Below are 15,810 nucleotides of genomic sequence, written 5' to 3' on the forward strand. Positions count from 1 at the left end.
TATATATATATATATATATATATATATATATATATATATATAAGAAACTAATATTTTAATAAAACTAATGATTTAATCTCTTTTTAAGTCAGGTGAAACTATAGATTAGCTGTGTGCAATACTTGAGAATTCTCAGTTTCTTTGGAAGTACTAGATATGTGTTTGAGTTAAAAGTTTAATATTATTTGTTTTATCCTATAATGGCCTGATAACAATTGTTCTAAGTGTCAAACTGTATTATTTTTTAAGCATTTTCTTTAGAATATCTAGTATTTTAATCGGCTACTATCCTCCATCAAACATAATTCCTTTTTCTGAAGGAAAAACTGCTTAGAGTTAATACAAATATGTGAAATAATTGCATATTTTGTTAACGTTGATAGACCTGCCACCAGTAGATAGCAGTAATAAAGCTAAATATTTATATATATATAAATATAAATAACAAGACATACTCGTTACATAAACGCACTAAATCACATTTCAGCAGCGTTTATTTGAGAGCGCACAAGAAGATTTGAGCAGTGTATATTTAAGAGCATTCAAGAAGTGTTGTGCACGAACAGAGGAAATCGGCGTGAAGGCGAAGAGATTTACATGCTCGTATTACACAAAGGCAATCTCTTCTTGTAATACTGCACTCAAGTCACAACATTTGTCATTGAAATAACGTTATATGTATTTGGTAGATCTGTGTAAAATGCCAGCCGCCACAGCTGGAACAAAATCCTATAGAGGAAACACTAGACAGGTCCCATTATTTAGCTAAAGAGATGAAGCTGTTAAAAACGCTCGAAAAAACAGCATTAAAAAAACATGCTGCAAACATTTAACAAACAATGCTGTCTTGGAATCTGCCCGATTATTAATGCATTAAAAGTTTACTTTAGACTTACACCTTTTTTGTTTACATCTAATATTTATTATTACTTATTTGTTTTAAGCATCCACCCTCCCGTTTTCCCAGAATTCTCCTGTATTTTACAGTTCTATCGCGCTATCATCCTGTAAAGGAATTTTCTGGTATTTCTCCCATTTTTTTTGTCTTTCTCTGAAGAGTGGCAATAAACATTAAAAAGCCAAGCCTCCTTATACACAACCAATACAACTGAACCACCAGGGGCCACACCTTGCTCTTAAATGTGCGTCTGTTCTGTGCTTTTGTTTTATTTAGGCATGGAAACACTTTGAAATAAATATAAAATAGCGAGATTGCCTTTCCTTTCTATTACAGGTGCCCTCGTCATATAGCAGTGCGTGACTGTCAGCAGACACACTTCATAGTGATAAACAGACGCTGTTTCCCAAATGGATTCTGTACATGTGATTTGTCTGTGTTTCAGGTGCAAATACACATAATTATTAATAATAACATCAAAAGATGTCAATCTTGGTGGGTTTTTTTTCAAGCACAACTAATTTTGTCCTAAATGAACATAAATAGTTAGGAAAGCAATCGAATGCTTTCATTATAATGTTAGATGTGTGCGGTTTTAAAGTGACACCACTGTTATTTAATATAATCAAACGAAAAATCTAAAAAAAATTAGACATTCATTCGTTGCTCTTTAATTAGAATCTGAAAGCTTTGCCGTGAAGAAAATGGTTTCTTTATAATAGCTATTCATTTTAATAAGCTGAACTGTTTGCAAATGTATTTGTTGCTAATTTATACTATTTATTTTTTCTTTTGAAAATAATAATAAAACACATTACTGATTGTTTAACTGTTTATTTACAATGAAACAGCTCTAGAAGAACAGATTTATTCATTTGGGGATTATTATGGTGGGCATATCCCTTATTTTCACATCTCAATGTTGACAGCTTTGGATTTAAGATTTTTTTTTTCATGTTTTAATTTCCAACCTAAATTTTCTTAAAAATAAAATGTTCTTTGAAACAGTGTACCTTAATTATTACACTATTGTGTTGTACATTATTATTTTTTTATTAATGATATAAGTTATAAAGTGGCAATAATATCTCAATTTATTTTGGTGCAATATATGACCTAGCAAAAAATAGATATCATGACAGCCCTAGTTATTGTCCCATACCCAATATATATATATATATATATATATATATATATATATATATATATATATATATATATATATAATTTGCTACAAAGAATTGCACATTTATAGAAAATACAGACGCAATGCTTATATGTGTGACGTCATGGCTGTAAATGAATTTTCAGTGCAATGACATCACTCATAGTAGTCAGCAAACTGGCTAATTTAAATAAAAGAACACAATGCTTACGTATTAAGCTATTTATAATTAAGCATTAAGAGCACACCTTCAACACAAATTACAACAAAAGCAGCCTTAGATAAACAAAAACATGTCCAAGGAGTGTCATCCTGACTCTTATAATGTATAACTGCTTAAATATGTGGCTCTTCAAATTAAACATTATTGTAATTCTTAAAAAGAAACTAACATGTTGCACAAATCCACATGAATCATGTTTCTCTCACACTTATGAACGTAATCAGTAGTTTCCTGCCTTACTCTCAGTCCTAACTTCAAAACACCTCAATAAAACACGAGTCACACCTCAACCAAGTTAAATAGCGCCCATACCTGCCTTCTTCAACCTATGAACCACAATCATCATTCAAAGCAAACAAGCCAAAACTATGATACAAACAACACCCAAATTACACTGCTGGATCAAAGCCAGTTTACATCTTGATAAATCTACACACGCACAGTTTAATAGGAAGTGTTTCAACAACCGAGCTGATAAATCACCAGTAACATTCATGAAGGTTTTGTCTGAATCTACAGATCTGTGTGACTGTCAAAAACACCTGAGAAGGTGAAACCATAAATATCTCCAAGCCACTTCTATAGGCCGCAACTGTGACTAAACTCGTTTGAGTGTGAAATAACACTCATAAATGTGCAAACACAAACACAGATATGTCAATAAACGTCTAACACACATTTAATGCAAACGATTTCTCGTTAAATATGAACTAATATGATAAAATGATACAAAACAAACGCAAAACAACCTGAGGCGACTTATGCTAAAAGTGTTACGGACTCAAAAGCTGTTTAGATAGTCTGTCAAAGACTTGAGCATAATTCCTACTTGTGCTTAATAAACAGTTATAAACAAAGCGGTTTGATGACTTAGATATCAAGTTTTAGACTCACAAGAACCAAAGCCCGTGTCGTGAGTTAGCGGTCAGGCTAACGGCTAAGAAAACAAGCAACTTCATTTGTTGACAGAATTAGCTGGCAGAGCTAACGCACAACAATATGAGCATTCCTCCACAACGCTCTCCTAAAAGCGCCAACGTCGAGCCTAATGATTCATTCAGAAATCCCTGTATAAATTACGCTAGGAAACAAAAGTTGACACTTCCTGGTTTATAGACTTGCGCTTGTTTTGGGGACTAGCGGGCTAACGAGGCTACATGCTAAGCTAACGACTAGGGTCGCGAGAGTCCCGCGCCTCCCACTACAAAAAAAACGCCGTTGCGGGCGGCACACGCGACGGAGAGCGAGGCGGCTTCGAGCCCGCTATGCCGAGACAACGGCGGTACTCACAATCTGACTCGTGGCTCTTGCCATGGAAGTTTTCCGCAGGTAATTTATTTGGGATTAAATAATTGTGGAGACTGGAGTCATGGCCGCCCTCTCTGCGCCTTCGTTTCGCCGCGGTGACGTCACGCCACAACAACATTACTGCAGTCGAGAGGAAAAAAAATCTCGCGCGCCCCCAAACGGCGATTCCCGAAAACATTCGGATCAATGCGAATTATGGAAGGGGAAGACACAACATTTACACTAAGCATGCCTACATATTACATTTTGGATAATAAACATGGGCAAACCGTGAGCAAATACATTGTATTTAAAAATAGGTTTCCAATTTTGGTGTCCTCATCAAATTTAATTCACGAAAGTGCTATTATGTACCTCATTTATGAACTACTAGAATTAATCTGTTGTGGTAATTCTACATCTTTACCATATTAAACTCAATGGTGGGAGGTGTGCGTTGGTGTCCCACTACTAACGATAAACAGCCATATCGCTCTGCTACAAGTGAGATATTGCGTTTATACAACAGTTCGACGCCATAATTGTGTGTATAAAAAAGAAAATCAAATACAGAGGGTCTGAAAACCCTTTTGTATGAGGAACTACTTTCTTCCGCCATTCCTTCACATCTGCAGCTGACGTAAATCACCAACATCACTTTAGAGCAAGTATTTGAATGATTCTCTAGCGTAATGTCTTTGCCATTTAACATAATGCATTGCCATTTTGCATATTTCTTTCAAAGTAAATTATGCTTGTCATATGCTTCCATACTAAAGTGAGATAGGAGACAGGAGATTTTGCTCACATTTTAAGATTATAAGCCTAAACAGCATGAAATGCCATCCGTCTACCGAGATTTCTTTGTTGCAATTGGGATATCACAACTAACCCCGAAAAAAAGCCAAAGCAAGCACTAGCAGATTACTATGGTATAAATGCAGCACTACAATATACAAAACAGAGTGATTGACTTAAAATGTGACTTTCCTGTTTTAGAATGATTTGATCAGCTGTAGTTTGAAATTACCCTGAGTTTCCTCCCCCAGGGGCTTTTCATGCGATCTCTGTCGCCATCTTGTGGCATAACATCAACCGTCTTTGCTCTCCAAAATTATAAATATTTAAAATAGGTACTATCCTTATCAATACACTGCATAGTTTCAATCTAAACAACTACAATTCTGCCTTAAAAAAGCCTCAAAAGTACATTATGTTGTGCAACAGGTGCAATATTCGTCACACAGTTGTGAGTTTATTGATCTGCTGTCACTCTGTGGGCGGAGTAACACATAATGTGTGAAACGGCTGTCATTGCTATCAGCCAATCAGAACCAGACAGAACTGTTGAGTAAATATTGTATGTGTATGTGTGTGTATATATATATATCTTTTTTAATATTTCCCATGTTATATTTAACAGAGCAAGGAAATTTTCACAGCATGTTTGATAATGTTTTTTTCTTCTAAAGAAAGTCTTATTTGTTTTATTTCGGCTAAAATAAAAACGTTTATACATTTTTTAAACACCATTTTAAGGACAATATTATTAGCCCCTTTAAGCAAACTTTTTTTTTCCGATAATCTACAGAACAAACCATCGTTATACAATAACTTGCCTAATAACCCTAACCTGCCTAGTTAACCTAATTAACCCAGTTAAGCCTTTGAAAGTCACTTCAAGCTGGATTGAAGTGTCTTAAAAAATATCTAGTAAAAAATTATTATTGTCATCATGGCAAAGATAAAACAAATCAGTTATTAGAGATGAGTTATTAAAACTATAATGTTTAGAAATGTGTTGAAGAAATCTATTCTATTCTATTAACAGAAATAGGGGAAAAACTAAACAGGGGTTCTAATAATTCAGGGGGGCTAATAATTCTGACTTTAACTGTGTGTGTGTATATATATATATATATATATATATATATATATATATATATATATATATATATATATATATATATATATATATATATATATAGTACAAGAAACAGATTACTGTGGTAAAACAAAAAAGTATATAAAACTAAAGTATAGTTAACACTACAGTATGCAGATCCTTCATTAACACTGTGCTGTAAATACTATATTATACAGTATAACAAACTTTAATATATTTAAACATACAATATAGTATTTACTATAAATTAGTATAGCGTTGTTTATTTTTATTTCCATACACGTGTATTGCACACAAGAGAAAAAAATATATAGCTCTTATTTAGTAAAGGTAATTTAAAATCAAGTATCTTCATTTATTTTTTATTTTAATATTTTACATTTTAGTAAAATATACATTTAGTCTTTAAATAGGATCTATTCATTTTAAATAAATATTAAAAGTGTCAATTAGATTATTGTCAAATATTGCACAAATATTTGACATTTTTTGTTTTATTTCAGATAATGTCCCAAAAGACATTGTAATTTAAACGGCATCTACGCTTTCGTTAGTCTGTTTTTCCCTATCCCGAGGTCTCCATAACCCTAGACCAGGCCGTATCCTGAGCAGATGCTGTGGTGTTCATGAAGGAGTGGTGAGCATGACTGATTCCTGAAAGACCCCAGTGACAGACGAGTCTTGGGTCATCCCGTGAGCCAGCCTGTAAACCCGCCAGTGACCTACTCACACCTGCAGCTTTTCCATGACGGACGTGCAGCGCTCTCAGGCCTCCGGTGCCTAGACTTCAGCTCTGCACCAAAAACTTGGCTATATATATTGGTCGTGTCCAACTGAGCTTGGCTTCTCTCAAGATTTTTTTCCTTTACTTTCGTCAATTGGTGAAGTTTATTCCTTGCCGTTGTCGCCACTGGCTTGCTTATCATGGGGCTTATGAAGCTGCGCATGGATGGATTCGCTCTTCAGTGTTTGGACTTTCAGCATTGAAAATTAAACCACACTGAACTGAACTAAACTGAACTTCAACTCTGAAAACTGAACTGACAGTTTCAATTCACAATAATCTTCTACATTAAGCTGCTTTGACACAATTTACATTGTAAAAGCACTATAGAAATGAAGATAAGTGAAGTAAAAAGACTAGTATGGTATTAATAACTCCATGATGCTGGCATGTGGTAATCAAACTAGCTTACTAGCTTTTTACTTACTTAAAAAAAATGTGTTACTTGTGTTACATGTGTTATTTATTCAAATCCAATCAACAAAACATCTGGAAAACTTGTATTAAATACACTAAAATTGCCATTTAAAATTGTACTCAGACATTTTATTCTACTTATAAACAGTCGGCACATTTAGTTTTGTGCATGTTACATTAATAGTTTGAGAAGATGCTTCTCGAGAGCAAAAAAAGCTCATTTAACACATGATTAAAAGTCTTTAGGGAAGTTGCTGACTCAAATCACGACACGGTAACATCTCGACATTAGCAAACACTCAGAAAACAGAAGTTTTCTTATGTCAAGTGTAGGTCAGTGTTACTTAATCAACCCTCAATGTTTCCTTTTAAAATTACACAACTGCAGACTTCAGATCATTTTCTTGCTCCTCGCTCTTCTGTTCTTCCTCCTCCTCCTCCTCATCATCATCATCATCATCTTCTTCTTCTTCATCATCATCTTCTTCTTCTGATGTATTGTCACTGTCATCATATTTAGCCCTGAGTGTACAAAACAAACTCAGCTTACTGTAATAGATATTCAATATTTTGGCATTTAAATATCATTCATATTAGTGGAACAGTAACAATAAATGCGAGTCTCACTGGACTGGTCTGTTAAGGTTCACAAAATCTCTCCCTGAGTCCACGTCAAAAGGATCTATAGAGGGAAAAAACAAACAATTACAGTATATCTGATTATTTAAAATCAATAAAGTCAGGATAAAATGTAAGTGATTGTCTCCTTATCCCTAAAGTGGCGTATAGCTGAGGTCAGAATTATTTAGTCCCAATTTATTTTCCTCCATTTCTGATTAACAGAGAGATTTTTTCAACACGTTTCTATTCTAAACATAATAGTTTTAACAACTCATTTAATAACTCATAATAGTTTAACTAACTTCATTTTTCAAGACACTAGTATTCAGCTTAAAGTGACATTTAAAGGCTTAACTAGGTTAATTAGGCAGGTCACTGTATAATAATGGTTTGTTCAATGTGTTTTGGTCATTATCAATGCATTGTCACTTTAATTGAGCACGAGCAGCAGCAAAAACAGACCCAGCAAAGAAATGATCACGGCACTGCTGCTTCAGCTCTGCTCAAGATTTGAACTGATGCGTGCGGTATGAAGGCTCTAATCTGTTAACATGGACGCGAAAAAAACACGCTCTGCTCGAGCGTGCGGTGTGAATGAGGTGTAATGATAGCGGGGACTTCCACGATGAACAGACACATGAAGCAGGCTTGCCATGGCAGAAAGGATGATAGTCAGCCTTGAATGCCCTCTTTTGTTATGATCCATTCTGAATACAGGGAATACGCAGGAGTCCTAAAGGAAATTTCAATACCTTTCTAAGACCTTCTCAGAATATTTTAAGACCTCATCGCCACTTCAAGATGTAATCAGTATCAAACCTTTAACTTAATAAACAGTTGTAGTTCAATAAATCAATGGAGCACAACCATTCAACAGAACTCAAATAAGCTCGGAAGAAACAAAGCTTGAAGGAATAAATTACGCGGTTGTTTTCAGTAACAGGCTTCAGCCACTGTTTAAACTGGTCTTTCTCCAACTAGGAGTCCGCAAACTTACATTTTCCCATTTTTCCCATTCCACTTACATGTGGAGAGCGTCACATCACCTTTCCGGGTTTGTCGCCAATTATGTGACATCATCACCCGGAAGGAGAAGCTTGGCCGTACATGCCCCGGCCCGAACCAATTGTGTTGATCGAGCACGCCATTGTTTTATTAAAAGGAAAATAAATATATTTATGCTTTTTTTTTGGAGTCAAACACTTTGGAAAATGCTTGAACAATATTTAGGACCTCTTAAAAACATGATTTAAGACTTTTTAATAACTTTTAAGGGCCTTAATTTTCTCATAATTGTTTTATCAACTTTTAATACTTTTTAAAACCCTGCAGACACCCTGGAAATAACACACATTGCAGTTTACATGTATTGTTCTTATTGCACTATTCATTAAAGGGCCATGACACCCCCCACATTTGGCTAAAGTCTACTTCAGAGTTTTTTCAAAAGATGCATGATTAATAGGCATGGAGCTCCGCGAGCATCGGGCAGGAGTGGGCGTAGCCAGCAGGGGAGAACGTAAGCGAACAACTGTTGTTGTCAGTTAGATCACAAAATGAGACAAACCGTGAGGAGACGCATGAGTTTATAGTTCACAAAGTTAAAATGCAAAGAAATGAACAGTGATTTAATGCCCTGCTACATTTGTTATTCGTTATTTCATATACACACAACCACAATTTATATCATTATAAAGATAAGTGTGTTCATGTAAACCCTATAAATGAGGACTTCTCCCTCAATCCCTGTCTCCAGCAGACTCAGTGCAGCAGGTCTCCTGACCTGTCTATTTTAACCATTAACCCTGCTGGTAATCTGGAGGATTTAGGCAAACACAGCAGCACAGTGATGTGTCTGAATGTAAACGAACTCCTGATAAAAGACAGCGTCCGCCATTCTCTAATTCTCGTGCTGCTCTCCTGACAAAAATGCTAGCAGCACACACACAGCTTTGCTGTATGATCGGCCCTGACAAGATCGCGAGGGAAAACATGCAACAAACCCCGTGGATCATGGAAACAAACACATATGAGCCTTCATGAACGGCTAAATACTGTTGGTCTGTGTCTCACAGCTCGGGCTTAGGTCTGGCAGGTCTCATGAATAATTAAGCAGACGGCTCTTCTCATAGGATAAGAAAACTCCGCTATGAATAATAATGAGAAACCGACGCGTCATTATTGCACTTGCAGTACTGCGCTACGTCGCCGATTTTGATCCCGCCCCAAAAATCATTTTAAACCCGGAAGCTGAAATTAGCTGACAAAAGCTCAAAATTATCCAGTTTTCCCCACAATTAAAGCTGACAGGTGCTAACATTGTCTTAACTGATGCTCAACACACACAAATCTGTTAATATAAAAAAAAGTTCTCCAGGGTGTCCTGAACCTTTAAGATAAATGTAAACTCATTTCTTTAGTTCAAAGTAAACCACTCAGAATTGTAGTTGAGTCTTCTGTTATAACGGCCCACGTATTAAAAAACAGTCAGGTTCTAAATAGTTGGGCTCGGGCTCATAATTACATTTAATGTGTCGGATCGGGTCCGGCTCAAACACAAGGTTTACTGGCTCGGGTAGGGGCGGTTTTAATTTTTTGGGCTCGATCTAAGCTCTAACTGGAAGTTGATTAGATTGTTAGGATTGACAGGTTGACACTCACTAATCAGAGAGGAGGTGTGGTTAAAGAGAAAGTGGAAGTTGTTTCAACTAAATATTGTATAGCCACTTTGATTTCCTAATGTCTTTAAGCCTTACCGATCTCCTCTTCCTGAGGTGTGGCACTCAGAAACTCTTTCTCCACAGCCAGCAACTCCTCTTCTGATTGGCTGGAAGCGTAACGCTCTAGAAGAGTCTTGTTCAGCTCCAAAAATCCCAAACCCCACTTAAACTTCCTCAACAGGAGCACAGCAAGGTCACGGAAACCTGATGCATCAAATAGAGACACAATTCATATAAATACACAAAGAAATGTCCATTTAATCACACTAAACTGTACTATGACTCAAGACATGAAAATAAATAATTAGGGGTGTAACAATAAATCGTAATATCATAATATGGCAATATAACAATGTGTATCGCTGATTCAAACTATATGATTTGCAAAATGAGCTTGTTTTATCCAACAGAGGGTTTGCTGTTAAGATTAAGATGTTTGCTCTAGGCTAGTTTTTAACATCAAATGGCACTCTAGGCTAGATTATAACAGCAAACAGTGCTCTAGACTCATTTTAACAGCAGATGGCGCTCTAGGCTAGTTTTAAAACAGCGAATGATGCTCTAGGCTAGTTCATAAGATCAGATGGCGCTTAGGGCTAGTTTTTAACAGCAGATGGCGCTCTAGGCTAGTTCCTAAGATTAGATGGCGCTCTTGGCTACTTTTTAACAGCCGATGGTGCTCTAGGCTAGTTTTTAACCGCAGATGGCGCTCTAGGCTAGTTCCTAAGATTAGATGGTGCTCTTGGCTACTTTTTAACAGCCGGTGGTGCTCTAGGCTAGTTTTTAACCGCAGATGGCGCTCTAGGCTAGTTCCTAAGATTAGATGGCGCTCTTGGCTACTTTTTAACAGCAGGTGGTGCTCTAGGCTAGTTTTTAACTGCAGATGGCGCTCTAGGCTAGTTCCTAAGATTAGATGGTGCTCTTGGCTACTTTTTAACAGCCGATGGTGCTCTAGGCTAGTTTTTAACAGCAGAGGGTGCTCTTGGCTAGTTTTTAACAGCAGATGGCGGTCTAGGCTAGCTCCTAAGATTAGATGGTGCTCTTGGGTACTTTTTAACAGCAGGTGGTGCTCTAGGCTAGTTTCTAATAGCAGATGGCGCTCTAGGCTAGTTCCTAAGTTTAGATGGTGCTCTTGGGTACTTTTTAACAGCAGGTGGTGCTCTAGGCTAGTTTTTAACAGCAGAGGGTGCTCTTGGCTAGTTTTTAACAACAGATGGCGCTCTAGGCTAGTTCCTAAGTTTAGATGGTGCTCTTGGGTACTTTTTAACAGCAGGTGGTGCTCTAGGCTAGTTTCTAATAGCAGATGGCGCTCTAGGCTAGTTCCTAAGTTTAGATGGTGCTCTTGGGTACTTTTTAACAGCCGGTGGTGCTCTAGGCTAGTTTCTAATAGCAGATGGCGCTCTAGGCTAGTTCCTAAGATTAGATGGTGCTCTTGGCTACTTTTTAACAGCCGATGGTGCTCTAGGCTAGTTTTTAACAGCAGAGGGTGCTCTTGGCTAGTTTTTAACAGCAGATGGCGGTCTAGGCTAGCTCCTAAGATTAGATGGTGCTCTTGGGTACTTTTTAACAGCAGGTGGTGCTCTAGGCTAGTTTCTAATAGCAGATGGCGCTCTAGGCTAGTTCCTAAGTTTAGATGGTGCTCTTGGGTACTTTTTAACAGCAGGTGGTGCTCTAGGCTAGTTTTTAACAGCAGAGGGTGCTCTTGGCTAGTTTTTAACAGCAGATGGCGCTCTAGGCTAGTTCCTAAGTTTAGATGGTGCTCTTGGGTACTTTTTAACAGCAGGTGGTGCTCTAGGCTAGTTTCTAATAGCAGATGGCGCTCTAGGCTAGTTCATAAGATTAGATGGCGCTCTTGGGTACTTTTTAACAGCAGGTGGTGCTCTAGGCTAGTTTTTAACAGCAGAGGGTGCTCTTGGCTAGTTTTTAACAGCAGATGGCGCTCTAGGCTAGTTCCTAAGATTGGATGGTGCTCTTGGGTACTTTTTAACAGCAGGTGGTGCTCTAGGCTAGTTCATAAGATTAGATGGCGCTCTTGGGTACTTTTTAACAGCAGGTGGTGCTCTAGGCTAGTTTTTAACAGCAGAGGGTGCTCTTGGCTAGTTTTTAACAGCAGATGGCGCTCTAGGCTAGTTCCTAAGATTGGATGGTGCTCTTGGGTACTTTTTAACAGCAGGTGGTGCTCTAGGCTAGTTCATAAGATTAGATGGCGCTCTTGGGTACTTTTTAACAGCAGGTGGTGCTCTAGGATAGTTTTTAACAGCAGAGGGTGCTCTTGGCTAGTTTTTAACAGCAGATGGCGCTCTAGGCTAGTTCATAAGATTAGATGGTGCTCTTGGGTACTTTTTGACAGCAGGTGGTGCTCTAGGCTAGTTTCTAATAGCAGATGGCGCTCTAGGCTAGTTCCTAAGATTAGATGGCGCTCTTGGGTACTTTTTAACAGCAGGTGGTGCTCTAGGCTAGTTTCTAATAGCAGATGGCGCTCTAGGCTAGTTTATAAGATAGATGGTGCTCTAGGCTAGTTTCTAATAGCAGATGGTGCTGTAGGCTAGTTCATAAGATAGATGGTGCTCTAGGCTAGTTTCTAATAGCAGATGGTGCTGTAGGCTAGTTTTTAACAGTAGATGATGTTTTAGGCAAGTTTTTAACAGCAGACTGCTCTAGGTTACATTTAACAGCAGATGGCACTCTTGGCTAGTTTATAACAGTGAAAAATATCTTTTTTTAAATGCTCAACTAAAAAAAAAAAGTCCTGAAGAATTTTCTTACCCACAATGCAGAAGGTGGCGGCATACGCCTCAACGCAGGACAGTTTGCAAGGCTTTCCATAGTTGACAGGATTTGCTGCGACCAAATACGGCAAAAGCCTCGGATGAGAGCCAATCATTTTGCTGAAAGGTGTGTCTTCAAGACGAGCCCATGAACAGTCAATCACGGCCAGACCACCATGTGCCACAATCTCCCTGAAAATCAACAATATTATAGATTCTTCTTCTTAAAAAACATAGCAAGAATCAGATGCTTTGTTTCCAGTGAAGACTTAGAGAAACTTGTTCATGCTTTTATCAGCAGCAGGGTGGATTACTGTAATGGACTCCTCACTGGCCTTCCCAAAAAACAGTCAGACAGTTGCAGCTCATCAGAACGCTGCGGCCAGGATTCTGACTAGAACCAGGAAATCAGAGCACATCACACCTGTCCTCAGGTCTTAACACTGGCTCCGAGTTACATTCAGAATAGATTTTTAAGTATTATTACTTGTCAATAAATCACTAAATGGCCTAGGACCTCAATACATTACAGATATGCTCACTGAATACAAACCTAATAGCTCACTTTACTATTAGGATCAAGTAAATTAGGGATTCCAAGAGTTCAGTAAAAACAGGGAAAATCCACATTCAGCTACTAACAGCGCCTCCTACTGCTGGAATCAGCTTCCAGAAATGATCAGATGTGCTCCAACATTAGGCAAGTTCAAATCAAGACTGAAAACACATCTGTTTAGCTGTGCCTTTACTGAATAAGCACTGTGCTACCTCCCACAGATTGCACTATTATGTCTTTATTTTCTTTTACATTCCTTCATAACCTGTTTTAACACATTTAAATCAGTTTTAATCTGTGTCTAATAACTTTTAATTCTTTGTTCTTTTTATTTTATTGTTATTTATGTAAAGCACTTTGAATTGCCACTGTGTATGTAGTGTGCTATATAAATAAACTTGCTTTGCCTAGATGAAAATCTGCATGCAAACAGATGTTTTTATCTGCACTACCATTCAAAAGACTGGGGTTTTAAAAAAATACAAATTAAACGCTGCATTACAATTAATTCAAGAAAATGTTTTAAAATGTACATTTTTCCCGTGATTCAAAACTGACATTTTGACATCTTTATAGATCTTGTTAAGCAGTTCCAGAGCTATTATTTCCACTGAGGTAAAGAAAGAAGTCTTAATTAAAGCATTAAAAGTAATGAACAAATGAACAAAAGTAGGAATAACAGAAAAAAACAAAGTTAAACTAAATAGCTTCGATAAAGAAAATGTCTATAATCCCATGAAGCATTGTGAATGACACAATTGAATTAAAAACAACCCCAAAATATCCTTATGACTAGTTTTATATTAAACAAAACAATATATTTCAGGTTTACTGAAAAATAATGCATGTAAATACAATTATTTAAGTACCCGATTAAGTGCTTTATGGGAGTGGGTGGAGTTAAAGTTCTATTTTTGCACTATATGTTCACTGTAACTCTCTGATTGGTTGAATTTCTTGACATCATCATGCGTAATGTAGCTTTTCTGTGCAAATTCTGCTATTTAACCTAAATTAGTTTATTAATGTGCAAAAGCAGGTCTGACAAAAACATATTCAATCAACAACGAACAATGTATTATTGTTGAAAAATGTTTCCTGTGTGGCCCACCTGTCGGCAGGTGTGACGTATTTGGTTCCCATAGGGCTGAGTATCAGGCCATTAAAGCGCTGGTTGAGTCGTAGGCAGCGCACTAAACCTTTCCTTGCTAGCTTCCGTCCTGTGCAGCGTTTAGGGTCACAGTGACCCAGATCCCACATGGCCAGCGGACAGGGCAACTTCACCCCTCCGGCCGCCTCTGAATCTGCATGCTCACTGGCTGAAACACAAACATGACACACAAAATTATTGGCTATCCTGTGAAATTTTAATTCTTTTTCAAAAATCTTCCATGCTGTTTAACAAAGAGAAGCTTTTTTTCCCCAACATAGTTTTAAACACAATAATCCTAGTAACTATTTCGTCATGATGGCAGTATGTTTTTAATAACAATATAAATAACAATATTTTACAAGTTATTTCGCAAGATACTAGTATTCAGCTTAACGTGTTTTAGAATCTGCCACTATGCTGACACACAGCCATTTGTAGTCCCGCCCTCTTTTTAAAAGCCCATGATCTTATTTGAATTTAAAGCGACAATCACCAAAATCACCCAATTGGCATCAAAGCCCAAAAGAGGCAGTTGCAAAGAGTTATAAAACATTATTGGTGGTGTATTTTAAGCTGAAACGTCACATATACACTCTATTGACATCAGAGACTTATTCGAGATGTTTTCTAAAATAAGCATGACAACATTGCATGCACAATCCCTTTAAACGGACATGGCAGAAACCACAGACCTTGCAGAGCCTCGTGCATCTCCTCTGTGAATGTGTCCAATGATTTCCCCTTCATCCTGTGTCGAGTGTCTTTACCCTTGTGGACAGATCGCTCACATTTACCCTGTCTTTTACGCCCCATGTCTGAATTCGAGCTTATTTTAGGTTTAAAAGTCTTTAACTTTCGCACGTGTGTGAGCGACTTATTGGTTTAAGATCTTTACAGTGTACACCACGCCACTATACCGACTTTACGCCGACCATGGCTTAAATATAAATGTTTATGTGCTTTTAGAGCACACTTTAAAGATTAATTCTGACACGCTGCCGTTTCGTGAGGCCAAAACACGATGACGTCATGAAACATGGCTGTTGCTGTAACCAAAATAAAACTAATTTATTCACAGACATAGTTATAAAGATTTAGCTTTGACTATTTAATTGTAAAGGATATTTTAGCTTCAATACTACACACATGTTATACATAGCATACACGTAATAATCAAAAACGTAAAAACGCAATAGGACTTTTATTCTTGCGGAATCAAACCCGGAAATGTAGCATATTATTTTTTGGTTTACTGTCAGCGCCGCATTTTTAAGATTTACGAACGTTTTGATGCTTATTTCGAGCTTTAGGT

The 15,810-nt window shown here is 37.3% G+C and overlaps 2 protein-coding genes and 1 long non-coding RNA gene across 5 annotated transcripts in view; 1 reads left to right on the forward strand and 2 right to left on the reverse strand.

Annotated features, from left to right (window-relative positions):
• The window catches only part of pdpk1b (3-phosphoinositide dependent protein kinase 1b), a 24,309-nt gene extending 20,618 nt beyond the window's left edge, over window positions 1-3,691 (reverse strand). Inside the window, exon 1 of one of the 2 annotated variants that reach the window (XM_087308353.1) lies at window positions 3,181-3,691. Coding sequence is in view for 1 of the 2 variants with exons in the window: in NM_205699.1 (NP_991262.1) it covers window positions 3,577-3,600 (24 nt within the window). In the remaining variant the exon portion in view is untranslated. 2 annotated transcript variants of the gene reach the window in all.
• Window positions 3,692-6,653: 2,962 nt separating this feature from the next.
• Window positions 6,654-15,529, reverse strand: tsr3 (TSR3 ribosome maturation factor). Of its 2 annotated transcripts, NM_001002370.1 has the most exon segments (6): window positions 6,654-7,202; window positions 7,308-7,362; window positions 10,058-10,225; window positions 12,788-12,981; window positions 14,457-14,664; window positions 15,191-15,508. In NM_001002370.1, coding segments are annotated over 6 exon segments (894 nt in total). In that variant the 5' UTR covers window positions 15,312-15,508; the 3' UTR covers window positions 6,654-7,054.
• LOC141380762 (uncharacterized) lies at window positions 8,493-14,663 on the forward strand. The gene is made up of 3 exons (XR_015525417.1): window positions 8,493-10,637; window positions 10,832-11,084; window positions 12,524-14,663. It is a non-coding gene; the product is annotated as an uncharacterized LOC141380762 (long non-coding RNA).
• Window positions 15,530-15,810: the final 281 nt, after the last annotated feature.

This window comes from Danio rerio, chromosome 24 (genome assembly GCF_052040795.2).
Source record: "Danio rerio strain M-AB ecotype USA chromosome 24, GRCz13ab, whole genome shotgun sequence".
NCBI classification, from domain to species: domain Eukaryota; kingdom Metazoa; phylum Chordata; class Actinopteri; order Cypriniformes; family Danionidae; genus Danio; species Danio rerio.